The following is a 27,362-nucleotide window of genomic DNA, read 5'->3' on the forward strand; positions in this document are numbered from 1 at the left end:
GAGGCAAACGAGCTAGCGGCCACCTGAAATCGCTGAAATAGCGAAGTGACCGTTGACCATAGACATACGCAATTGCATATACGTTGACTTCCTTCAATTGACGAAGGACCTCTCCTTGGATGCACAGAAAGAAAATATCTTCGCTTTCCATGCATCCTCTCATCCGGAAAGTCCACTTCCACTTCCCATCCTTTCCTTAAGAAAAAGGGTGGGAAGGGAAAGTGGACTAAATTAGGCCTCCGGGACGCACACTCATCAGACGAAACGCGGAATTGCTTCCACTTGACGCCTGTCTTCTGTGTGGTCGTTGTATTTCACCGGGCGAGCCGGGCCAACTCGTGCGAAGATGTTAAAGCGGGCTCTCCCACTGTTTACTATAATAATTTAGACTAATCTTTTACTTTATTGTTCTATTTTATTACGTATTCAAGTTCAATACATTTCCTAAGCGGAAACAGTTTGGGCGGGCCCGGTGTGGACGCACACGTGCGGCATGAAGCTGGCGAGGCGGTACTTCACGCGCAGTTCCTGATCAACGAGGGCGCCCTGGTCACCGCCACCGCTGACGACCAGCTGCATCTCTGGACCTTCCGGCAGAAGTCACCTCAGCGTGTTCAATCTCTCAAGTTCCAGAGGGAACGGTACGTTATCTTTTGATTACATTTAGTTTACCATTGTGGTAAGTTTTCATAAAAAACAGAATAGTTCTTCTTTAAATATTATTGTTACTAAAAGATTTGAATCTATTAAATTATTCAAACTTTCGTGAGACATTCTACTAAATTGATATATAAACACGGCTAAACACTCACGTATATTCGTCCGGTGGCGGCACCGACTAGTTTCGAGGCCCACTCATCCTGATGAAAGGCCCCCGATGGGCTCGAAACTAGTCGGTGCCGCCACCGGACGTATATACGTGACTGTTTAGCCGTGTTTATATATCGATTTGAATCTAATCTATAGACTCAATTATAAATGACTAGTTTATCATCTTTTTTAATTCATAATCTAAGAATCTAGAATATAGTCAATACGCAATAATTAGACTATTGTTTGGATAAATTCACACTAGATTTATTAAACTTTAGATTTTTTTAATTTATTATTATCATGTCTGATAAAAAAAGATTATATTATTTGAAAAGTTTACTTGTTTTTTATATACATTTTCACAATAGGTTCCTTGTTAAATATAACTTTTTTTTATTGGATATATATTTTATACTGAATTAAAATTATGTGAATATTTAAGGGATGTTTATACATCGTATTGTAATTGGTTCATCATCATCATCATCAGCTCACTATATGTCCCACCGGTGGGCTCGGAGCCTACCCTAAGTTAGGGGTGACTAGCCATAGTCAACCACGCTGGCCAAGTACGGGTTGGTTGACATCACTCATATCTTTGAATTACTTCTCAGATATGTGCAGGTTGCATCACGATGTTTTCCTTCACCGTAAGAACGTACGGATAAATGTACATATGTAAATCGGAAACAGAAAAACACATTGGTACATGACGGGATTCGAACCCAGGACCTGCAGATTGCAAGTCAAGTGCTTGACCACTGAGCCACCGACGCTCCCTTATGTAGTTATATCTTATAATGGTTAATTAAAATGATATACAGAATACATATTTAAAATTAATATTGTTTCAATGCATCAAAATAAGTTTTATTTTACATATATTAGTAATTTAATTATCATCGTATTTTGCAAACTCGTTTTGTATTAATTCGATATTTCAATAACTAAAGCTCTCGAAAACTCAGCTTTCATTATTCGATAACATACGCTTCAATTCAATTAGGGTTGACACAATTTTAATTAATGTTTAAAATATTGACTGATGCCGATTGCAAATTTACTAAATTACTCTGCCATAAAGATTTTGACGCATTAATTTCAACAGTTTTTATTCTTTCTCACAATTACTTTTACCTAACTGTAAAGGTAATTTCACACTTACTGCATCCCTTTAAACGATTTTATTAATATTTTAAATATTATTTATTATTTAATTTATTATAATTTGATGTCAAAAGGGTTTGTTTTATTTTTTTTTCACCTATCCATCCATTGACAATGACTTTTATTACTACAACGTATATACTACTGTACTTGAAAACAAGATAATTTGAAACTATAGTAGAATTACTCTTCTTTATTATAACCCGATCCTTAATCAAGTTAAATTGTATCAAAATGGATAACTATCCATGAATTTTCACTAACATGGTAACCCTACAGCGTCGTATATCAGAATTAAATAGTCCCCTCTCTCATATTTCATCAGATTTATCGCGTTAATTATACGATTTTAAATACTATTGTCATAAAAGCGTAGCACTCTCGTAGCTTAGTACGTTCGTAGAAAAAGCTATGTATACATAATACAATGAAATGTAGCTGTAATACAGTGTAATTCGAATAAATTTAATGAATATATCCATGCCTTAACATAAAACTATAGTTTAAACATTTATTCCTTCCTGTCCCCTTATCTTTGAAATAAATGTAGAATTACAAGGTGGATCTGGTTAGCAAACAAATGTAACACATTAGCTGTCGCCCGCGACTCCGTCCGCGCGGAAATAAAGAAAACTATTGGTCGTAGCGTAATGTTACATAGCCTAAAGCCTTCCTCTATAAATAGACCATCCAACAAAAAGATAATTTTACAAATCGGACCAGTAGTTCCTAAGAATAATTCGTATAAAAGTAAATCCGTTTAATTAATCCGCAAACCATCTATCACTTTCTCGCAGCTTGTGGAGAGACGGAGAAAGAAAATCTGACGATCTAACCTAACTTCTTAAACACCTCAATTTGAATGCAAAGCACTGATTAAACAGATTGCTCGGATCCCAACTAAATGGATAACTAAGTTGTAACATTCTCGTAAGATGTTTCTAGATTTTATTTAACTTGTTCTGTTTATTAGGATAAAATTAGAAAAAAAAAATTAGAGCCATTTCCCGATGATGTTTTGAAAATTGATACACTTCTTTATCCGTTACTAGCTGTCGCCCTCGACTCTGTCCGTTCTTGACTAAGAAATATATAGTAGCCGATTCATAGACTTACAGAATATGCATATAAAATTTCATTCAGTCAAACCGTTTCGGAGATGTATAGTAACTAACATTGTGACACGAGAATTTTGTATATATATTTTTTTATATCAAAAGGTGGCAAACGAGCGAGCGGTCACCTGAAATCGATGAAATAGCGAAGTGACCGTTGCCCATAGACATACGCAGTTGCATATGCATTGCATACCTTTAATCGACGGAGGAGAGGATGCACAGAAAGATAATTCGTTTTTGTATGTACTTGTTTATATAATTTCGAATCAAAGATATAGACAGTTGAAATTGTAATAACTGGACTTCAGACTAATTCATTAAATAAAGAGCACATTGTTACGATTTAAAAAGAAACAAACGTATCATTGTGATGCTGAAAACATCAATATTTAATTGAACTTTAGTCGACGTCTCAAATTAAACTAGACGGACTAATGTTGTAAGAAATTCAATAAATCAGAGTGGAAGTAAGATCCCTTGTTACAGACTCGCTATAATAGGAATTGAGGAAAACTTTGAGATTTTGGTAGACAATATTTATTAGATTTTTCTTTTTATTTTTATTAAATTTAAATTTAGCTTGTCACAAAATCAAATTGTAATAATTAGTAACCAAAGTACCGTTTAATCAAGTGATGTAAAAGTTATTTACTTTGTTTTGCACTATGTAGAAAATCTTATTGTCATACATTTATTGCAGCGAAATTTCACGATTAGAAATTAAAATTTAACTTAAAAATAAGTCTGAAAATCATCATCAGTGGTATAATCAACATGATGATAAAAACTTATGATAACATTTTTAATATTGGTATTATTCACAACAGTTCCTTTAAAGCGGGACGTCGGAATTAATTAAAGCGGAGTAAGGGCGACGTTGTCATGGCAACCGCATCTCTGTCCCCGAACCTCGCACCTTGTTAACTAAACAAAGATAAATTTCATGCTCCCCGGCTCTTTCATGTCGCCCGATAATTACTCTACGGATACTAAAGGCGCCTTCATTAGGGCCTTTGTAGCGTCGTTGAAGCAAAGATTTGTATCTTCGTTGTAGAGGACAGCTTGTAGGGAAACAAAAACAGGACTATATTTATTAAGAGACTTTATATACTAAAATATAAAAAAATAATGTAGCATTGTACAGTACAAGACGTAAACCATGTGTAATAATTAGAGAAGCATTAAATGTATATCAAACTAGCCGTTACCGCGACTCCGTCTGTGCGGCATTGAAAAAATAGTAGCCTATGTGTTCCAGTATGTGTTCTACATCTGTACCAAATTTCAGCGAGATTCATGCAGCTGTTATGGAGATATCTTCTAACAAACATCCATCCATCCAAACATTCGTAAGATATTGACATAACATCAGCTACTGTTATGAAATATTACTTTATCCAGTAATAAAATACATACAAGAAATTAGTAAGATACAGAGGAAGAAATTTTCTAGCATTTACCGTAAGTCTACTCGAGCGATGAATTTTCTCTAGCCCTTGAGTTTCGCTGTTAGAGTCAGTTAATTCATTTCCACAGACAAATTACTTCCTCCTGGGAATTGCTCGGTGAAATATAATCGCTACCGTCGTATAATTATTTTACTGAATCTGATGTATTTATTGCTATGAATTTGTTTTAATTATTTGACGAGAAATTGTACGTTATATAAATTGAAATTAATAGCGAGCTTTAGGAAAGCTCGCGGAGCTTTCTACCTTGTCTTAATTTTTAAAATATAATTTAAATAAAAAATATATTTTAATGTATTGATTAATTAGGGATAGTTTTTATATTTCACTAGCTATCGCCTGCGACCCCGTCTCCGCGTAATTAAAAACTTATTAAGTAGCCTTTGTGTTCTTCCAGACTATGTTCTACAAATGTGTCAAATTTCAGCAAGATCCATTCAGCCGTTTCCGAGATACTTTCAAACAAACATCAATCTATCTAAACATTCGCATCTATAATATTAGTATATATTCCGTTTCATAATTTTCTAATATTAGCTAGATTCACCTCTTAGTCCATGTGATTATAGAATTTAATATATTTATCCTGTACCGTTTGAAAAATTTTGATTTAAATGTTTTTTTATTTGGTAGTGTCTGACTTAGTTTAAAATTTTTAATTACTCTTGCGGGAAAATTGTTTTTAATTACTTTATCTCGTGAGCCTGTTCTCAGGACATTAGTCTGGCAGGACGCCAGGGTAGCTTAGCCTAACATAATAACTTAGGGTCTCAGCTTTCAGCGCTTTCAATGAGATGCGATTATTTGGGTTTTGTCTTAAGTTAATTTGACTTAAAATTGTTTGTCCTTTGTATTGTCGTAATAGAATTTAAGATAAAAATTCAGATTTTTTTATACCAACGTATATAAAGTCAACCACGCTGGCCCTGTGCAGGTTGACTTCACACATATCTTTGAATTTCTTCTCAGATATATGTAGGTTGCATCACGATGTTTAATTCACCGTAAGAATGTCGGATGAATGTACATATGTCAATCAGAAATCGAAAAACACATTGGTAGATGGCGGGATACGAACCCTGGACCTGCAGATCGCAAGTCCCTTGACCCCTGAGCCACCGAAGCTATACTAAGCTGTAATTAACTGCAAAGCCATTTATCACATTTTGATCAAGCGATTGACCAAAATAATTACATACATTAATTATATCGGAAGATAATTTGATATGTTAATTCATATTGAGACTATTATAATTACATTAATGATCTGATTATGTTAGATATTTGGTACATTGAAACATGTTTCCAATTCATGTCATATGTATTGACTAGCTGTTGCCTGCGACTCCGTCCGTGCGGATTAAAAAAAACTTATTAAGTAAACTATGTGCTTCAGACTTTATTCTACATCTATGCCAAATTTCAGCGAAATTCGTTCAGTCGTTCCGAAGATAACTTCTAACGAACGTCCATCCATCTAAATATTCGCATTTATAATGTTAGTAAGATGAGACATGGATTAGGAACATGCTTCGAATGAATATTAAAAAAACAACAGTACAGAAAATAATAAAAGGTTTAATTGGAATTACAATAAAGAACTATTGCAAGTATTATTTATGTATTTAGTACTAGAAAATTTATTTTCAATCTGACTTTAAATTCATAAATATAACGAACACATTTAAAACTCTTTTAACTGTCTTACTTCTTACTAATATTATAAATGCGAATGTTTGGATGGATTGATGGATGGATGTTTGTTTATAGGTATCTCCAGAACGGCTGAACGGATTCCACTGAAATATGGCATAGATGTAGAACATAGTCTGGAAGAACACAGACGCTACTAATTAAGTTTTTTTTAATTCCGCGAGGATGGAGTCGCGGGCGACAGCTAGTTTCTTATATATAATCATGTCCTGAATAACATGCACTATAGCTTAGGTTTTCGTTTTGCACATTGTTACAGATTTGGCATTAAACTAACAAAACAGACGAATGAAATAAAAGGGTGAGTTACGTCGGTGTTAGTTTGATGTTGTCTGACGTTAGTGCACGGTAACATTACTGCATGTAAGCACAATAATCGTAGAGTTACACTGCCGCAACACTTGTAATATAGTCATCTCTGTTTTATATAAGAAGAATGAAAGAGATACAAGTGTTCCAGAGACGTGTGTGATAAATCTGTGTACACACAGAAGCATCCCTTAGGCACAATTGTAGAATGTTTTGAGAGCACTGAAATTATTTAGAATCGCTTTCAACGTTTGTGTACTATTACCCTTAAGACAATTAGACTCCTTTAGTTAATTAGAATTGCTACGTCCTGCCTGTTTGGATTTAATCACTTTATTGGTAGCAGTGATGTGCATCTGTGTTCTGTAGTCAGTTGTTGATTTTGATGTCCATAGATATGCAATATATGTATTTAAATTACGGGTTCGGAGCCTACCCTGCATTAGGTATGACTAGCCCATAGTCAACCACGCTGACCCAGTCAGGATTGACTTCAAACATATCTATAAATTTCTGCAGATATGTGCAGGTTACATCACGTTATTTCCTTCAATGTGAGAACGTCGGATAAATGTACATATGTAAATCGATAATCGAAAAACACATTGATACATGGGATTTGAACCCAGGAATTGCAGATTACAAGTCCAGTGCTTAACCACTAAACCAACGCTTTGTTGTTGTATATTGATAAAACATACGCAAATTGTTAATAAGAACTATATTAAAGTCTACAGTTTAAATAAATCTACTAAATAAGTTTTATAATTAAAATGTTTGTTGTTGTAGTTTGCAATTAGGGTTATAAAATTATTACAACATTTGTAATTGCAGTGCAACTCTGTTTAATTTAGTTGCAACTTCGTAGCATCATACATTGCTACAGTTCGTAGCAATGCTACAGTTCGTAGCAATGCTACAGCAATTTGTAGAACTTCGGTAACTCCAATTTTCAGAGCACGCAAGGATTATATTTAACACAACTTTGTGCTCATTTATACAATTAAGATATTATTGGTCATCGCTTAAATAAAAAAATATATACCTAATCATTGTAATTTTTATTTTAATAGTCGATTAAGCATTTTATTATTTTGCTATAAAAATATAAACAAACAGACGAGCTAACTTTGAGTTAAATATAAATAATTTATAATAAAGTTATATTCTAATTTGTTTTATTTATAAGCTGTATTAAGAGTAAAAAAATACGATCAGAATCTTGTACTACCGACACTCGTAAAATAAAATACAAAAGATATAACGGCAATATATTGTTGCCTTGATTTTCTTTCTCGAAAGCTCTAAAATGATAATTTTATGCCAAACGCTTGGGACTTTTTATAGTCAACGATAACATCGCGCCGTAAGGAGATACATTTTCAAAGGCCTCGAGTGTCCCGGACTTTTTTAATGTCCTGAAAAGATAACAGTCTCTTTAAGTGAACCTTTTCCACCTTCAGTAGCTTTAAAGGTTTTTTTTTTAATTTGAAATTAAATGTTAGACATTTTTTGTTTATATCAGTAACCTTGATTATTTTTTTAAATTATGTAACTTTAATTAACATAAGTAAAAATATCACTTACATTATTAAATGAATACTAGCGGTTGTCCGTGACTTCGTCGTAAAAAGGATAGCCTATAATATGCCTGCATGCATCAGCTACCTTCCAATCAAAGTCCCAACAAATTTGGACCAGCCGTTCCGTTGATTATGGAACATTTTTACTAAATATTACATACGAACAATCCAATTTTATTTACATGTACAGTTTTGTAACGTAGTTATAGTTACCTATATTTACTTGAACTAATAGCAACTTCTCCACAACTTTAACGTGTCAATGACTCTACTATCTTAATCTCTATTTGAACTAAAGTTGTCTTGTCCTCCAGGATAACATGCCTGCATCTACCGTTGCAATCAAAATGGGTGCACGTGGGCACAGAGCGCGGTAATGTACACGTCGTCAACATCGAGACGTTCGCACTTAGCGGTTACGTCATCAACTGGAACAAGGCCATCGAAGTGTGAGTATACATTTCTTACTAACTGTCGCATACTACTCCGTACAGGCGGAATTAAAAAACTTAATTAGTAAGTGTTCTTCCAGACTATGTTCTACAGCTATGCCAAATTTCAGAGACATCCATGCATCCGTTTTTGAGATATCATCTAACAAACATCCTTCCATCCAAAGTAACAAATTAAGGGATCTTGTCTCTGGTTTTATCGTTATTATTAATTCTTAGCTCCGCTCTTGGCTCACAGATGTTGATGTTTTATTCAACAGCTAATGCTTGTCATATGTTTTTTTAAATTAAAAACTAACAAGTAGTTTTTGAGTTTCCAATATTGTACACAAGACTTACGGTCTCCGAAATTAATAGTTCCTAGCTTGTTTACGACACCTATCAAGCGTTGAAAAACTTTACTTACTTTCCTTACAACTTGTCTTTACTATCGAATCATTCTTTTCGCAAAAAAGAGCTCTGTTATTATACATTTATTAAAATTTAAAAAGGCTGTAAAAATAATGCTTTGTAGTTCTAATATCCTACGCATTCTGGATAATATTCATGTTTTTAATAACCTGTACACATTGTCTCCGTAACAGTATTTATGGTTGTAATCGAAGGTCGCAATTTTTATTTACGATGTTTGCTTTAATAAATTGCTCGATAAATCATTCGTATGTGAAATTAATTGGTGTTACGAAAGTTATAGGCCATCATTTACATGATAGAATGCAATTCATAACATATTTGATAAACATTATTAAATGTGGCAAATAATTTTTAATTAAGCAATTAGGCATCAACTAATCAAAAAATCAACTTATAGCTAATGACCCAATTTGGCCCATAAGTCAAGTGATTGTCTATAATAATATTATAAGGCGGAAGAGTTTGTTTGTGTAAACGCGCTAATCTCAGGAACTACTGGTCCGGTTTGAAAAAATCTTTTTTTGTTCGATAGTCCATTTATAGAAGAAGGCTTTAGGCTATATAACATTACGCTGCGACCGATAGTTTTTTTTAATTCCGCGCGGACGAAATCGGGGGCGACAGATAGTCTTTTATATAATAATATGTAGCACAAAAAAGATAAAGAAATGAGTGCTAAAATTGTGATAGGCCCCACAGTTAGATTTTATATCGATGCCAGTATATGTCCTAGTGAATAATATTAATATATCTTAAGTAAGAGTTTACTATTTTAGCTTGAATTTAATTCATCAAGCCGTTGCAATCTAAGGGTACAAATTGGACACTTTGTCCTGGCTTATGTTGTTAAGTCGCAGAATGGCCACTACCGTGCGCCATCTCGCGTCAATCACGGGCATTAATTGCGGGCCGAGTACAGCAAACTCGTGCAAATTGTTGTAGCTGGCAAAATAGTTATATGTAGCTGTGAATGTATAGACAGATTAATAAGAAACTAGCCGTGTGTGACCTCTATTAGCAATGTATGTACCATTTTTTTATTTTACAAGATGTCAAACAACCGAGCAATCAAAATACGCCTAAATAGCGGAGCGAGCTGCCAAAAGACATCCTCAATTGCAGTGTTACCTACCTTTAATCGACGAAGTACACACAGAAAGAGTTTATATCCCCTTCCTTTGTGTACCTTCCCCTGTCAAATACACTCCTCCTTTCCGTTCCTTCTCTATTAGAAAAGAATAGGAAGCGAAAGGGGACAAAATTTCAAAAGACCCTTCCAAAAGCGAGCTTGTTTCTCAAAGACTGGCAAACATCTGTTTCTCTGGTGTTGCATATGTTCATGGGCGTCGATGATCACCTCTGTGTTTCCGTCGCTCTTTTGCCCCTTTAAAAAAAAGATCATCCCCTGAGTCATTCGAGTGAAACGGCTACATTCGTATCCAACTGACAAGTGTGATTGAGGCAGATATAGGGTACATTCAGGGAGAGATTTCCAATCGGAAATACACTTCGCTGCGTCGCTATTTCAATTTAAAATACTGCAGCTCGGTCAGCGGCGCTCGCTTGACGACGCCATATTTCCAACGTATTTCCGATTGAAATCAATTTTCAACTACAATAAACTTAATATTTAAGCTATTAAATTGTTTTGTTTTTTAATTCTTAATGATAAAAACAATGATACTATGCTTTTTTGTTTTTGTTTTGTAAGAAAATACATTCATGTAAATACCTTAACTCTTGCATTTGTTTTATCTAGGATTTTATTTTCTGAAGACCCTACTCTTGATATAATAAAGAAGTAAGGAGGTGTTAACGACTTAAGAGGTACTAGAACTAGAAGCTCTTATTTAAGTAGCTCTTACTACTTTTTAAAGACGAGTTTATTTCCTAAGTGCAGAAGAAATGCAAGATTTTATATCTTGCATCTTAACTACATTATATGCTTGAAACTGACTCTGAGTACGGTTTTAGTACGATCATTTAAGAATTTAACGTACCTAACTCTACATTTTTATAGACGCTGTTTACTTTAAATATATTTACAGTTTTAAATTCAACAATTCATAGTTGAATCATGTAACTTTTAAAGCAATTTACTTTAAATTTCTCGAGTGGATTTGGTCAATAAGAGAATTTTAACTAACAATTACCTATCAAAAGTCCCTCCTACAAATTGTGATTTTAGTTTAATCAAGGAGACTGAGGAATTATAATATAGGTATATACAGTCCTAACTGGAAAGGCGAGAATGAAAGGGACTGCGATATGTTTCTCGCTTATAGAGATTTCTCGCTTATGGAGGTCATCCGTCGGACCATGACTCGCTTCTAGAGGTTTCTCACTTATCCAGTTTCGACTATATTTGTAAAACTGTTTTAATAACGCAAAAAACGCAATAAACACCCGCATTTTTATGAACAAAAGGCTATTTACAATAGTACATGCAAAACACAAAATTGCATATGAAAATTACAGTAGCTCATGACGGAAAACCTTTTTTATCTGTGATACGAAATGGCCATTACACGGGATCTCATGTGAGCTTTAAAATTCGTTACGGGTCGTGTGGGACGGATCTAACGCCTGCAGCTTTCAATCGTGTGCTATATTACGGTATAATGCATCTTACTTTCGTATACACTAGTTGTCGCCCCCAATTCCGTCCGTTCGGAATTTAAAAAAAAACTGAATAAGTAGCCTATGTGAGTACATAGGCTACTTATTCAGTTTTTTTTGGAAGAGTTTCCAGACTATGCTCTACATCTGTGCTAAATTTCATCAAGATCCGTTGAGCCGCTCTGAAGATACCTTCAAATATCCATCCATGTAAACATTCGCATTTATAATATTAGTAAGAAAATATTAATAAGTAAGACTAATTTCTTGATTCCAATTCGATTTGTGACCCATTCGTAGATACGAATAATTAAAGAATTTATCTTACAGTTTTAAGAGAAAATTACGAAATATTTTTCCATTAATTAAGAAAATTTACTGTATGTCTAACTTCTCTGTTGAATTGGATTCATTAGGCGACATTTCGAATGAGCAATGTTCGCATTGTAGCCGCATGTAGGACAGTCTCTAGCGGGGACAGGGGAGTGAAAGGGTAGGGGAGAATGCTCGGAAATAGATCACTCAGTCGTCCCGTTCCAATTTAAAATATCGTGATGTGGTCAACCCCTTTCAACCTTTAGGGGAGATTTATTATTTTAGTATTCATATCCTATACAACCCTACCTTTTAACGTATTTAAAAATATAAACTATCTCCATATAGCATAGATATATGACACTAGCTGTCGCCCCCGACTCCGTCCTAAAACTTAGTAGCCTATGTTGTTCCTGACTATGTTCTGCATCCATGCCAAAGTTCATCGAGATCCTTTTAGCCGTTCTGGAGATACCAGATCCATCCATCCATCGATCTAAACCTTCGCATTAATACACAATACGGCCATGTCTAGTTAGTAAGTAATTTAATCGATTTCGTCTGCAAGCACCCTTTGATAAGTCAATACCAATGGTTTGTAATTAACATGTTCTCGATACTAGATACTAGAGAGTCAAAGTAAGTTCAAATTGGCAGGTTGCTAGGACGTTTGCGAACAAAGTTAACTCCAATATTCAGCTCCGATACGAGTCAAAATATCGCTTCAGTTACCTAAGGTAACTTGTAACTTTGTTAATATACTAGCTATCGCCCGCTACTTCGTCCGCGTAAAATTAAATGAAAAAATGTGTATTAGTCTACATAGACTATGTTCGATATGTATACCAGATCTCATCAAGATCCGTTCAACCGTTTTGGATTTACCTTCAAACAAACATCCATCCACCCATCCATCCATCCAAACATTCGTATTAATAATAATAGTAAAATTATCTAAAAGTCATTAAGTAATTAGGAATATTTTATCATAGCAATATCACATAAAAATCTGTCTCAAACAAACGAGTACTACAGCAATGTCTAAATTCTAAATTCAAATTCCATCTCATAATTTTCTTCTCTTCTTTTATACCTCTTTCTTTTTCTCTCACAATTTCTCCACTCTCTCTTTCTTTCTAATAATAATTGGGATCCTAATATCGTGATGTAACTACATATGAACGCTAGATTTCTTTGTTGCCTTGAATTTAAAACATTATTTTATAGGCTTATGAGAAACGTTTTTGGCAGAGTAACTTGGCCATTATCCTGCAGTATATGATATCACGTTTAGATATAACAAAAGGGATATCATGTATTTTCATTTGTATATCTTCAAAAAAGCAAAGAATTGTCCTCCAGGGAGAGAGATAAAGCGGCCAGCGAAGGTTGCGAGGTTGTTGCTCCAAACGCGTTTTATCTTTTATGGTTACAAAGACTTCAGATCTCTCCCCAGTCGCTTTGTCTCTTGATTTATATGTCACACTTCCTTTTTTTTCTTCATTTAGTGTAACATTTTAATCTCTAACATAAGTGAATTCGCAAAGCCAGTGGTATCACAACTCTTACTTAAAAAGCCTGCAATTAAATTTATAAATTAATTTGGTTTCTTAGTTTGATACTTTATACTTTATGGGGAAATAAAGCATGACGGATATATCCAGTTCCAACATTTCTATCTCTATAGCAAAACAATATTCATCGTATCTGTCAAACTGTCCAGTGAAACATAACACATGCGTCGAACAATAGCAACAAGATGGCGTCATGACTCGACTATAGCGCCCGGACACGGCCTTTGTTCTAACGTACTAACAGTATGAGTAGATTACAGTAATCTTCCAATCCGGTAACTATAACGAAGTAACAGCCCGTGCCGAGGCTCCTGAGGAAGCCCTCGAGTCTTGTTACTCTTAAACGAGGTTCAGGCTAAGCGTCATCTGCGCTCGGCCATTTCAAGCCCGGTGAAGCTGTAAATGCCTCTTCAAGGCAAACAGTGACTACTCAGTTACAAAAAAAACAGTAATCTAATATGAAATAGTGTAATAATCCAGTATAAATATAATTATTTATATACATAATAGAAATATTTACTTTATTAAACATAATTTCAAAACAAAACGCTAAAAAAATTCATGAAGTGAAAAATGTAATTCCTAGTCACAATTGCCAACTTAAAGCTTAATTAAGCTTTTCGTTTGCAGCATAATAATGGAAGGTTAAATGCAATTTTCGCATATTCAAGCTTTTTTTCCTCTCCATTAACATTGTTACCTTCAAACGGACACGTTGACGTTTGAATGGCGGTTACCGGACAATGGAGGTAACGGACAAGATGGCCGCCAAGCGTGGCTAACATGGCCGTCCGCTTTGCAACTGTATTGTATTCACCGCGATTAGGTAAAGTTAACATGTGTTTGTGTTCAGATCACGTGTATACTCAACCTATTTTAAACTTTAATTAAGTTGTTTGTTAATAATGTTAATTAACGTTTAATAACTAAACTTATTTTCTGTATAACTTTGACACACATACAACTTCATTTGGCACACTAGTATTAACTATCACAGTTACATTAGTTAAGTGTCCTTAGTGACCAAATAACGAATCTGAGTACGACATTAAAGGCTTATCGAGTTTATATTTACATTAGCTGTTGCCCGCGACCCTGTCCGCGCGAGATAAAAAAAAATATTAGTAGCCTGTGTGTTCTTCCAAACTATGTTCTACATCTATGCAAAATTTCATCGAGATCCATAAACAATCATCATCCATCCATCCATCCATCCATCCATTCGCATTTATAATATTATAATAGTAAAGTTAAACCATTTCAAATAATAGCCATTATAGTAACCGATACATGTCGTTAAGGTAAATTACCCGACGTTTGAAATTAGCAACAATTAAGTAAAGTAAAGAAAGACAGTCCTGTCTCGCGCTAATAACTGTTTACTTTGAAAATAAACACTCCTCAGACCTTTCTGTCCTTAATAAATTATGCAGATGGACTTCCCTACAGTAATTATTTTTAAACGACAGCGGAGTCGTGTCTGGAAAACTTTTTATACACGACTTTTAGGCAAACTGTCTTTACTAGTTTTTTTTTATAGAAAATTGTAAATGTAATTTATTTACTCAGGCTCCACAAATGCGTGTTGTAATCCTATCTTTTACTAATATTGTAAACGCATTCGTTTTGAAGTATGGATGGATATATTTTGCACAAGGATATAAAGACCTATAAATTATTTTTATCTCTTTATATTTATATATTAAAGGGAGTTTGAAAGTAGCGCCAGTGATCGAGAAATTGAGGAGTAAAAGATTAGCGTGATTTGGACATGTTATGAGGAGGGATGATGGTAATATAAGCAAAAAAGTAATGAGATTGAATGCGGATGGCTACAAAGCTAGCGGAAGAAAAGAATGACTGTGTGAAAGAGGATATGCGTAGGAAGGGGGTAGACTATGATATGACGGCTGATAGAGATGTATGGAGGAGTAGTACATACTGTGCCGACCCTCGATAGGGATAAGGGCAGGTTGATGATGATATATTATATCCTTTCACATTTTTACGATGCGTATTTTGTACTATTCTTTTATTTAATTCATTACTACATCTCAGATGCCCTCCCATATAGTAATAATGCAAAAGTTATAACCATTATTCGAATGAATAACACTCATCCAAACTTCAAGACAATTAAGATCCTGGAAGAGTGAAACTCATTAAGGTTGACAAATAACAGGACATCTCCCCACCCCTGGGGTAGCCGGCGTCACCCACAATAACGTCCTGAGGGAACGTTATAATGATATCCATTGTTAAATAAAGTTAATATACATTTAGTAAGGAATTTTCCAATTATACGTAAGTTATGAAAAAAAGTACTTATACAGGATGTTCCATGTCTATGTGAAACTAAAAAAATAGTGAGAAAAGAAAAGAATATTTCATAAATGAAAAAGGGTCTTGTCAGACAGACGGACGGACAGCAAAGTGATCCTATAAGGGTTCCGTTATTTCCTTTCGAGGTACGGAACCCTAAAAATTACTATAATACAAGAGTAATTACAAAGATTAATCTTGTTTCAATATTATAGTATAAGGGGTTAAGACACACAGGATGTTACCAAATAATTACGTCGAGAAAAGTAAGGGTGTTTTAAAATGCGAAAATGGGTGTATTCATAATTAAATGTCAAATATAACTATGTTTAAATTAATAATGTGTAATTTTTAATTAAAAGACAATTATTTTTAGTATGTATTCAATAAAGATTTATATAAGTTATAGTATAGATAAATGCAACCTGTATAAATATCTCAAAATAAAAATAAATGGCAGGCTACGGTCACTGAATTGGAAATAGGCATGCATCTCGCATAGCCGACTGATTGTAGCCACGCCACAGATATCTTTTGATGTTATCTGTAGCGAGAAATTGCCTGTTTTATATTCCAATCACGTTGTTTGCCATTTGACTGCTTTATTTACTCTATAAAGAATGTTTTGGCGCCAAATATACTTCTCGCAATTTTAAGATGAAAATAGACTATTAATTTTCACCTTTATTAAGCAACTAGCAGTCGCTCGAAACGTAAGCGCGGAATTATATATATTTATAATATAATAAAATTAGCCCATAATTTTATCGCTTGCAATAACTTCCTTCCAGTGAAACTCCCTTCAAAATTGGGCCAGCTGTTTCGGTGATTACCCGGAACTAACGCATATTAGCCGACAGAAAGACACACAAAAAATTAAAAACCCACTATACAAATTATATGTAACTAATGTAACTATGAAAAGTCACTTCCGAACTCTAGATAATACATATTTCTTTCTCTGTTTTTGAGAAGATAATGAGAGGGATAAAATATGTTGCTATACCAACATGCCGATAGTTGAAAGCTAAAATTTAAATATGTGTCACAATAAATTAAAAGTTATAAGTATTAAAGTTTATATGAATAAACAGGACATCTCAACTTCGATAAGCGGCGCGCGAGACACAATAAGTTTCCCGCCATTTCCGACATTTCCCGCCGTTTCCGCGTCCCGTCGCCATCTTGTTTCTATGAAGCTGTCAGACATGGAGTTCCCGCCGTCCTTCCGACAACCGATTGTTGTACTGTCATTTAACGATATTTCTAAGTAGAACATTATTATATTCGAGATATGAGTTATAAAAAGAAATAAATGTTTTCAAACAGGCCTTTATTAGAAGTATTTTTATACTCTGTGTGTTTTGTCATTTTGTACATGTACTCTATGGCAAGGAAAATCTTTATAATATTTAAAAAAGAAGAAAGATAAGGCTCTCATTAATTAAACATAACAAAACGCAATGCATCGTGAAATCATTTCAAAAAGTTTGTAACGTAAAATGGCGGAATTTCGTTACGCTTACTACCCGCGTTGTGTTTGCAGCGCCATGCCGCAGGCCGCGTTATAATGATCTCCATTATGTGAAAATTTTACATCTACCCACAATGTTTATGTACGATATCATTGTTACAAACTTTTCTTAATGTACAAACGCTCATAGCTTTAAATCTGAAACTTTATATACATATTTTTAAGTAAAAGATGTAGAATAAAATGGATTGAGAACGTAATAAAAAAGATACGTTTTTTTTTTATTTCCTTTTATAATGTTTTACCAATAAAAAGGAGTTAAATTACGATTTCGAATGTATGATCGTTTTTTAATATAGATAGATAAACAAATAACAAACTACCGTAATAATTATATTGTTATTTATGACGTACGTGTCTCCTACCAGTCTCCCACCCGGTAAAGACGATAAAGAACTGTTTCTCGTCTCTTACATTAAGTAAAATGGTACTGAAACATTTGACAAAACAGAGGGTACTTGTAAAAAGGGCTACTTTATAAAACGCGTTTCGCGCAGAGCTCAGCGAAGTGTCTAACAACTCTCGCTTGGTTTAAACTCGTGTAACCCATTTAGCATTGTCTTTGAGAGCTTTTAGGTTCTTATAGCCCGGTGTCTTTTCACTTACACGTACTTTATTAAGGATTAAAAAACATAAGACTTGTGTCATACTTGTATTATAATACACATTGTGTTCAAACACACATCTTCTATATATAATATATAAAAGAAAGTCGTGTTTGTTACACTATTTATAAATCAAGAACGGCTTTACCTATATAGCTGAAAATTGGTAAGGAGGTAGCTTAGAGCCAGGAGACGGACATAGGATACTATTTATTCATTTTTTTTCGAATGTATGCCTTGAAGAACTGCTTTTTATTTTACTTACTAATACTATTATATTATTTAAGAAGTTGAAGAATTCCGCGCGGACGGAGTCACGGGCGATAGCTAGTATTGTATAAAACATTCACGTATGTTAGTCCAGTGTCGGCACTTTGTAGTTGTTACTCATTGTATGTACAATTCACAAATACATTGAGTGTGTTAGCTATGTTAAATCAACAACATTTTTGATCCTTCGAGTTGGATCTGAACCAGTGGCCTAGGTTTACAATCTCTCTATCGTTGACGAGAATGAAAGAGACGTCAATATGTTAAGTTACGGTAGCTTAAGTAACTATTGGATGAAACATTTGACTTGTTTCTAAAGTTGTCATAAATATATCAAGAGGATGAATAAAATTAATTTCTTCATGCTATTTCCTTTCAGCTTATTTTTTTTTTCACCCTAACTAAATATTTCATTTTAAAATAGATATATGCACTTCTAACTTTTGTGGGTTTTCCCATAGTGAGTCACTTTCATTGTATTAAGTTTGCAATATCTTTCTATAAGAATATGGTGACTCGTCGTTTCTGTGCCATCTTTAATAACTTCTCACTGGCGACGCGTCCTGACGATTCATTATCGTCGTTTCACAAGCGATTAACTCTCGCCCCATAACCCCTCACCCTTCACCCCTCAATACCGCCTCCACAATGAGGTCACCGTCACGACTGTCTGATTTATTATGTCATTGTTTTTGCGAATACTGAATAAGAATAGCGTTTAGGTTTTTGATCTGTAATCAAATGACAGTCTACACCAGTCTTTCCCAAAGTGGGCGATGTCGTCCCCTTGTGGGCGCTGCAGGTCGCAAGGGGGGCGGTAACAGACCCAGAAAGAAAATGGGGGCGTTGTGTAGAGGCCTGGGGGGTGATATGTAATTTTATTTAGCTAGGAAGCCTCTTAGACAACGACTGCATGAGCTCTCGACTCTCAACAACTTGTGAACATCAACTAATATGAATTAAAAGATTGCTTAAACTCTAATATGGGGGCGCTAAAAAATATATATATATTCTCAAAGTGGGCAGTACACAAAATAAGTTTTGGAACCACTGGTCTACACCAATAATAAATAAATACTCTGGATATTACCAAATTTAATATTACTTGCTATTATCATATTCTTTTAAAACGTTATAGTTTAATTACATGGTAACTTGGTAACTATAGGTCAGTTTAAGAGCCCACCACCCCTCACCCTGGGGGTGGCACCGCGTCGCAACAAGTGGCGCCGGTCTGCCGGGACACCCTCACCATGTCGCATTTACATAATCGTTTATAGATCATTGCTCCGCTAACGGCTGTCTTGTAAATAAATTGCAAATACAATTACTTTGACGAAAAAGACTCATCTGATTTGAGAATAAAAGACTATTCGTCATAACTAAAGGTTAAGTTAATGTTTTTGAAGCTACTCGACTCGACTAGGAAGTACTATAACTTTGAAGTCGAAGAGTAAGCTTTGAGAAAGTCTGCAGTAGTTGTAAGTTTCCAAAGACGTAGCATTTTGAAACATATTGCCATCCCTTTCATTTTCATAAAAAAAGGGGATAGCTATAAGCTTTGGTACAAATGTAGCAGCATGTGTTCGAAATTACAATACCAAAAGGCAACACAGGTGAATCGCACTATACGTCAACATGTGTCGAACTATCTATAAATAATTGCACATCAAAAAATTAAGAACACTGGTTAGGTTAGGTTAATATATATTAATCTTGCATCGTTATGTGTTTGTTTTAGTACGAGACCGAACCATCCTGGCGCTGTGGTGGCCATCAGTGAGAACCCACTGGATGCTAGCAAAGTGAGTAGAGTATCTATTTATGTATACACACCACAATTGTACGTAATAACTAATTTCTAGATCTACATGTTTCATTTACTTTAAACGAGGCCACTTGAATACTTACATTTCTTTTTTTGTGATTCCGTCATCATTTTCAAAGCCTTTAACTACCAATCGGTCCATCACTTCTTTCGTGCTTATATTATCTTTTCTTAAGTTTACTTTTGCAAAGAAATAAGAATTATTAGTCCGCAAAATTTATATCTTCTTCACATATTCTTCCCTTCTCTTTAAGTTTACAGCTATAAAGAATATTTGCGCAACCAAGAAAATTAGTTTATAAAATTAACTTTAAATCTGTGATGATAAAATTAACTTGTGTGCACTAACAAGCCGACATTTTGAAGGTCGTTGTTGGCTTTTTGAGCTTTTGCAATATCATTAACGAGCTTGATGCTCGCTCAAATGAACTTCTTTTGCCGCTTTTTTGCAATTTTCTGTAAAAATTTCCGACGTGTTTTATTTTTGTCTCTTTGACGAAGACTTGCGCGAACTTTATGTTGTGAGCATTCCTAATTTTACATATTTTATGTTAAGAAATATTTTTTCAAGCTACATACTTGAAATTCGAAATGTTCATATTATAATTTTTATAGCATATTTTCATATGAAAAGGACTAATATTAGTTAAATGGTAAAAACATTGTACGCAAAATTGAATAAATAAAGTAACAAATAGAAGGAAAAAAGTGATGTACAGGTGTGCTTAACTCTCTAAGAATTTTATTTTAGGGATATCTTTGACATTACGTAATACTTCAATAGTGTTAATGTATAATTACATACTACGTAAGCAATATTTCACACAGACCGGGGTTAAGAGCAGAGCAGATTATTTGTCCCAAGTCCCAAATAAATTGAGCTTTATACGATTAAAACAAATTTGAATTTCTCACACTGCACTTGGGTTTGGATTTTTTTTTTTATTAACGATACGAAACATTTCTAATAGAATTGTTATGTGTTTTGTTTCCAGCTGCTAATAGCGTTCGAAACTGGTCTCATAGTTGTGTGGGACTTGAGGGCGCGCGCAGTAGAATGGCGCGGAGGGCTGGCAGGCATAGGAGCGGGAGCGCCCGACGTGCGCGCCGCCGCTTGGCAACACGATGGCAAGCTCATGACAGCACACGCTGACGGCGCGCTCGCCACATGGACTACGAGGGCACCACGACCATCCACTGTCACATACCCACATGGTAAGCACTGCTAGAAACAATGCTTATCCCTAAGACGTACAGACAAGCAAATGAACACCTTCCCGTTAAATTTAATCTAGTATAGAAGTCAACATGTGAAGTGTTAAAGCTATTTTTTCGGACTTACGAAAGATTTATTGAATACGTGTTTAATTCCAGCGAAAGCGAATAAAGACGGAAAACTGGAACCTTGCAAGCCTATACACAGATTGGAATGGAAAACATCGAGATCAGGGTAAGTACACGTATTTGATTCTAGGTAATTCTAGGCACAAGATTAATCAAGTATACTCGGAGTTTTTTCTTTTGAGTGACACATTCAAAAGCTTCTTTCCCGATGTATTTTGACATGTAAGGGCGTTGTTTCCAGTGAAAGCCTGGTGATATTCTCCGGAGGCCTGCCTACGGATAAGGCGGGGCGGACGCACAGCGTCACCGTGCTCAACGGAAAGAGCACCACTGTATTGGAGATGGAACACAGTGTTGTCGACTTCGTCACGCTCTGTGAAAGCCCTCATGCTGCTGGTGAGCAAATATACTGTAATAATTTGAATTCATGTTTCACCCAAAATCACTTAATGTAATACCAAATTTCACTGGTTAATCATCATTTCCTTAAAACCCATTCTTGCAGAGCTTCTAAACTTTGAAATATAAGACTGATAGTGGTATAAATTGTATGTTTTAGACTACCAAGAGCCTTACGCGATCGTGGTCCTTCTTCAGAACGACCTGGTGGTGATCGACTTACTGTCCCCCGGGTACCCGTGCTTCGAGAACCCCTACCCCATGGACATACACGAGTCGCCTGTCACCTGTTGCTCATACTTCGCAGACTGCCCCTCTGACTTGGTAAGTACTTATCGCGACAACTCAGTCCCATTTCCATGCTTAGTAAGCTCATTGTTGACGTATACAACCTCGTCGGTAGCCAAGGAGTATATACTACCAAAGATATCGGTCTGGCCACTAAGAATGTTGATGAACATATATTTAAATAAGTAAAAAAAGAAAACCCATTGTTGTCTTGCAGATTCCCGCGTTCTACTCAGTGGGTCGTCAGGGCAATAAAAAGGTGGCGGGTTTCAGTGAGAAGCTGTGGCCCATCAACGGCGGCGAGTGGGCGCCTGCTTCATGTTCATACAGTGAGATCATACTAACAGGGTAAGCATATCTCTAAATAACTACAAACAAATAAAAACATCCCATTTTTTACTTAGTAAATGTACCCTTTATTACTCCTTGATAAACCAGCTTTTTTTTGGTAATAAAATTTTATAAATCAGGTCCGTGATTTTTGAGTGTATGCGGTTACAATTATCATTTAGCTTTTAATTTGAAGTAAGTTAGTTTGTAAGGCGTATGCTTTTTAATTCCTATAACATTTTAAGTGGCAATACCTTATGACCATACCAAACATTTCAGACACGCAGACGGCAGCGTTAAGTTCTGGGACGCGAGTGCGGGGACGTTACAAATTCTATACAAGTTAAAATGTTCTAAAGGTAAGTTATCTTATCACGTTACATTAATATGCTTTTTTTATCACTCAGGTATTTTTAATATGAAATTAATCAATGCCATTAAAATCACTTTTAATGGCCAGAACAATAGGACTGTAGTGATTTGTGAGTCAGTCCCTGATAACACACATCCCTGGTCACAAACATAAATAAGATTCCATAAGTCAGCGACTGACTGATTGATGAGTTGTCTTTACTCAGTTTTTGACTCGTATCTAAAAATTATTGAGTGAGTGTATGTGTGTCAGTGTTCGAGCGTCGTGGTGGGTGGGAGGAGGAGGGCGCGTTGAGCATCCAGCAGGTGGCGTTGTGCGCGGAGTCGCGGCGGCTGAGCGTGGCGCTGCCGCACGGACATGTCGTGCTCTTCAAGTTCCGCAAGACGGAGACCACAGCCGAGACACACGTGAGTCATAATTAACCATTCTCCAAATCCGTTATTAATATGCCTCTCAACTTTAGACCGTAATCTTTAAATGCGTGTTATTTCATTTAGGAGATCCTTGCAAGTTGGGCTATATACTCAATTATTTTTTTACTGTTCCCGCAGATGTTTCTTCAAGTGTGTGGTACAAATCTGTGTTACTTTCTTTGCATCAGGTTTTAGAAATTCCAGTAATAACCGACACATTAGAAGAGGAGACGTCCCCGGAGCCGGAGGGCAGCCGGTCTGCCTCCTTCAGCCGCGGGGGTGACAACGCCGAGGGGGAGGGCAGGAAGGTAAGGAGATTATATCTATAAAACCAAAGTAAAGATAACAACGTTTTAAAATTAAAGTACGTTAACATTGTTGTATTAGGTTTCGTGGTTAAAATACTTTAAAAAATATTCGTCATTATCTTGAACAAACGATCGCCCGCGAGCTCTTTGCCGTATTCTTTGGGCTTAATGAAAAGGAGCATTTAATACGTCAGCACACATCAGCTGCCTTCCCGTGAAAATCTCTCTCTAAAACGATCAAGCCGATCCGGAAATTACCCGGAGCAAACACGCGGCCAAGCCAACAGAAATTTAAATAATTGGTTAATACAAAAAATTTAGAACTTTTGCAAGGTCATTGGTCCTTTGTTCTCTAAACTTAATGAATAAACTTGTAATGTAATTGGCGTTAGGTATACTTGCAGCATAATCCTATAGAGCTTTTGCATGTTCCAGTCATGTGGCGGTGTATGGGCGGGAGGCGCGTTGCGAGTGAGGGGCGGTGCGGGCACGGGGGGGTCGCGTCGCGCGCCCGGCTTCCAGCCCGCACTGGCCGCGCTGCAGCTCGGCCCACCGCATCCCGTCACCACACTCACCATCAACTCCTCATACGGACTGTGAGTACACGGAACTTAGTCCTCTAACTCATCATCGGGAAGGCACACAACCTCATATTATTGTCATTTAGTTGTAAATGTAAGACAAGTGAACGGTCATACGGTGCAGCATGGCATGGGGCGGCGAGCGCGGTGTGGTGGTGGTGGACATGTTCCGGCGCTGCGTGGTGGCTGCGCTGCCGCCGCACGCGCTCTACCTGCCCGAGCCCGGCGCTCGCCCACACGACCGGCAGCGCTCGCCCTCGCTCGACCAGGTACCGCCCCCACACCACCCCCCAACCCTCCACTATGTCAACACTTACCACCACAATCGCCGAACGGTTGACACGAACGTCGATCGGGTGAAATTTTTCACATTAGTTTTCATTTGCGATTTTATTTTAATTTTAATATAATTTGCATCGGCCGACCCCGACCGACTCCTTATTTTATATTTCTTGGTTTTTGTTTTGAGAACTTTTATTTAGCGGCTACCCCCGGCTTCTCCGAGTAGCACTGTGGCATGGCATCGTTAGATCTTTACCTGCCTGTCTTCACTTTCTCTTGACACGTATCGATGTATTAGTACCTTTTGTCCCACCTATTATTTGATAAGGTTTTATGATATTCACAGAGATGTAACATTCCACTCACCGAACCACGAATGACAATAATATTATATTCTTTCGCACATTAATTCACATACGAGCCGCTCACGATCGTCGACGATTCCGTAAAATCTATAAAACATTAGGATGGACTCCCAAGTTATAGAATCGTTGACTTGAACTATAACAGTAGGTATAGAGAACCGACTCCCCGTAGTGCTGTGACCTCGAGAGAAGTAGTCGCGCTAAACCCGACCCCAAACTGATACCCGCCCTGTGTCCCCGAAGCTGGAGGAGGCGCACGCGTCGCCGGCTGCCAGCCCCGATCCCGCCCTCGCCCCCGCAGGCCCCGCCCCCGACGAACACGACGACCGCAAACTCGACACCCGAAGAAGATCCACCTCCTGGAAGGCTTTCAACCTCAAACGACAGCTCTCTAAAGTAGATCTCAAGTTCAAATCTGCCTTTACCGTCCCCCCCGAAAACAACGTGGACGAAGAAAGGGGAAACTCGCAGTTTTACTGCGATCCCGTTGAGAAATCGGACCCCACCCCAGAGGCCAACGTGGAAAACCTGGAGGTGATTGAAAAAGCCACCGAAGCCACCGAAGAAGACAAAGATCTCTCCTCGCCTTTGAGAGTTTGCTCCGACGTCTTCGAAAGAATGCACAAGGAGTTGCAAGAAAAGAGGTCGTCCGATGTCTACGACCGGATGCACAAAGAGCTGCAGGAGAGGTGGCAGGATAAGGATAACAATGAAGTAACGCCCGATCTTTCGCCCTCCAAGCTGGAGGAAGAAAAGGTTTCGCGGCCTGACAACCTTCCATTGTTCGATGAGGAGGGCAAACCGACGAGACCCCCACGGCAGAAGAGTAAGAAGAAGGAGGAGGGGCGGGAGCAAAGGGAGCAGAGGCTGCTGTCGGTGCCGAACATAAAGTACCGGCAAGAGGCGGCGCGCGAGGCAAGGAAGCGCCAGTCGGCGGGCCCGGTGCCCCCGCCCTCCTTCGCCGGCAATCTCATGCGGCGCTTCAGTAAGTACGCCTCACCTGCGCACCGCGCACCCCGCGACATCTCACCCCCACAGACCTCATCATATCACCGGCTGACTAGATCATACGTCACATAGAGTAGTTTACCTGGGATTGGAATTGAATGGTATCGAATTTTGCATCATTTTTTTTTATTCCAAGTAATGACTAACTTTTATTATAATTAAAATTTTCTTGTAGGTGGATCCGTAGCTAGTTTAATAAAATATCAAATAACAATCCAAGTGAAGTAATGACTAAAAATATTTGATTTGAATTCTTAGAATTCATGGTATTGTTATATTTTCTTGTATATTATGCTTTTATGCTTTTTGTGATATTTGGCTTTTTATATTTATGTTAAAGTGTAACATATTATTATTATAAAACAGCGTTTGTGTTGGATCACTTGTATATTTCCACGTGTAACGATATTATAGTTGTAGGACGTCGACGAGCTAGGTGATTGATTTTTATGTTTTCTATTCCAAAGGACCAAGGCTCATCCGACGAGGACTCTAACTGCCTTAAATATCTATTCGCAGATTTCCTCGGTAAATGATATTAAGATTGTAATGTTTGCATCAAGTAAAAGTATTGATCTCTGTGTTGTCGATGTCCGTTACTGAGATGATGTTGAGCTGCTATGGTAGGAGCTCGTAGCCCATAGTATGCACTACCCGCTTCTAGCTTCACATTGACCGACCGTACTCCGGGAACGCGACCCTGATACAATCTCCACGATTTTCACCGATGCGCTTTTCTCAGGAGATTTTGTAGCGAGCCTTTGCACGAGGAAAGAACTGAACAATGAGGAACGAACGAACGAAGAAGTTATAGAAGTGCCCAACCCGATAGGTATGATATCTGATGCATACAATACGGTTCACGAGACACTAACCGAGAACACTCGGCGTATGTCGTCATACGAACACGCCTGACTAATACAGACCTGGCACAGAGATCACCTTTCAACTCTATACGTTCGTTCCGTAACTAACTGGGAAGTCTAAACGTTCATTGTCGTTGTAGTGTATGTTGTGTTGACACCATCCGGTGGCGGTTTCTATTTCTCATGTAACATGCAGATATTTCTAAAATGTTAGTTCACTTTTCGGTTGTTTCTTTGACAGTTTGGGTTCCGTATCTGTTAGGCTAGTTAATAAAGGTTTACAGGTATATTTTCTTCCAATTGTATAAATACCTTTTTTAAGAAGTTTCTAAAAATCATAGCTGTTTATAAGAAAAGATAGATTTATTTCGATTCAGAAAACTTGATAGTCTTTAGTTTTGTGTTTGGAATGTGCAAAGTGAATTTATGGGACCAAATTCCAAAGTATGAAAAGCGGTATAAAAAAGATAAAAATATGTTTAATTCAAACTACAAATACCTCTAATAATAATGTAGATGATTTAGATTAATTCGTGAAACAATATAAGGGAGCAATCTAATTACGAATAATATTGGGTCGATTAGTCTCACGCATTGCAGAAAAGGCTAATATCGATGTCTTATAGGTAAGACGGAATAAAAATAAAAGTTCGTTATGTATCAAGTAGGGGTCTAGGGCAGGTGGTAGACGGCAGGTCGG

At 36.7% G+C, this 27,362-nt stretch overlaps 1 protein-coding gene across 5 annotated transcripts in view; it reads left to right on the forward strand.

Annotated features, from left to right (window-relative positions):
* Positions 1-27,362, forward strand: part of Tomosyn (syntaxin-binding protein tomosyn) — a 157,711-nt gene that overhangs the window by 121,334 nt on the left and 9,015 nt on the right. For 3 of the 5 annotated variants that reach the window (XM_013310551.1, XM_013310549.1, XM_013310548.1), the window contains exons 3-17: positions 459-641; positions 8,487-8,621; positions 20,019-20,082; positions 21,101-21,320; positions 21,480-21,555; positions 21,691-21,845; positions 22,009-22,172; positions 22,354-22,484; positions 22,746-22,825; positions 23,092-23,246; positions 23,441-23,560; positions 23,996-24,156; positions 24,266-24,410; positions 25,032-25,773; positions 26,539-26,628. In XM_013310551.1, coding sequence (XP_013166005.1) covers positions 459-641; positions 8,487-8,621; positions 20,019-20,082; positions 21,101-21,320; positions 21,480-21,555; positions 21,691-21,845; positions 22,009-22,172; positions 22,354-22,484; positions 22,746-22,825; positions 23,092-23,246; positions 23,441-23,560; positions 23,996-24,156; positions 24,266-24,410; positions 25,032-25,773; positions 26,539-26,628 — 2,621 coding nt within the window. The remainder of the gene's footprint in view (positions 1-458; positions 642-8,486; positions 8,622-20,018; positions 20,083-21,100; positions 21,321-21,479; positions 21,556-21,690; positions 21,846-22,008; positions 22,173-22,353; positions 22,485-22,745; positions 22,826-23,091; positions 23,247-23,440; positions 23,561-23,995; positions 24,157-24,265; positions 24,411-25,031; positions 25,774-26,538; positions 26,629-27,362) is intronic. The other 2 variants (XM_013310550.1, XM_013310552.1) reach the window with 1 other exon arrangement.

Source organism: Papilio xuthus, unplaced genomic scaffold (assembly GCF_000836235.2).
Source record: "Papilio xuthus unplaced genomic scaffold, Pxut_1.1 DF827714.1, whole genome shotgun sequence".
NCBI classification, from domain to species: domain Eukaryota; kingdom Metazoa; phylum Arthropoda; class Insecta; order Lepidoptera; family Papilionidae; genus Papilio; species Papilio xuthus.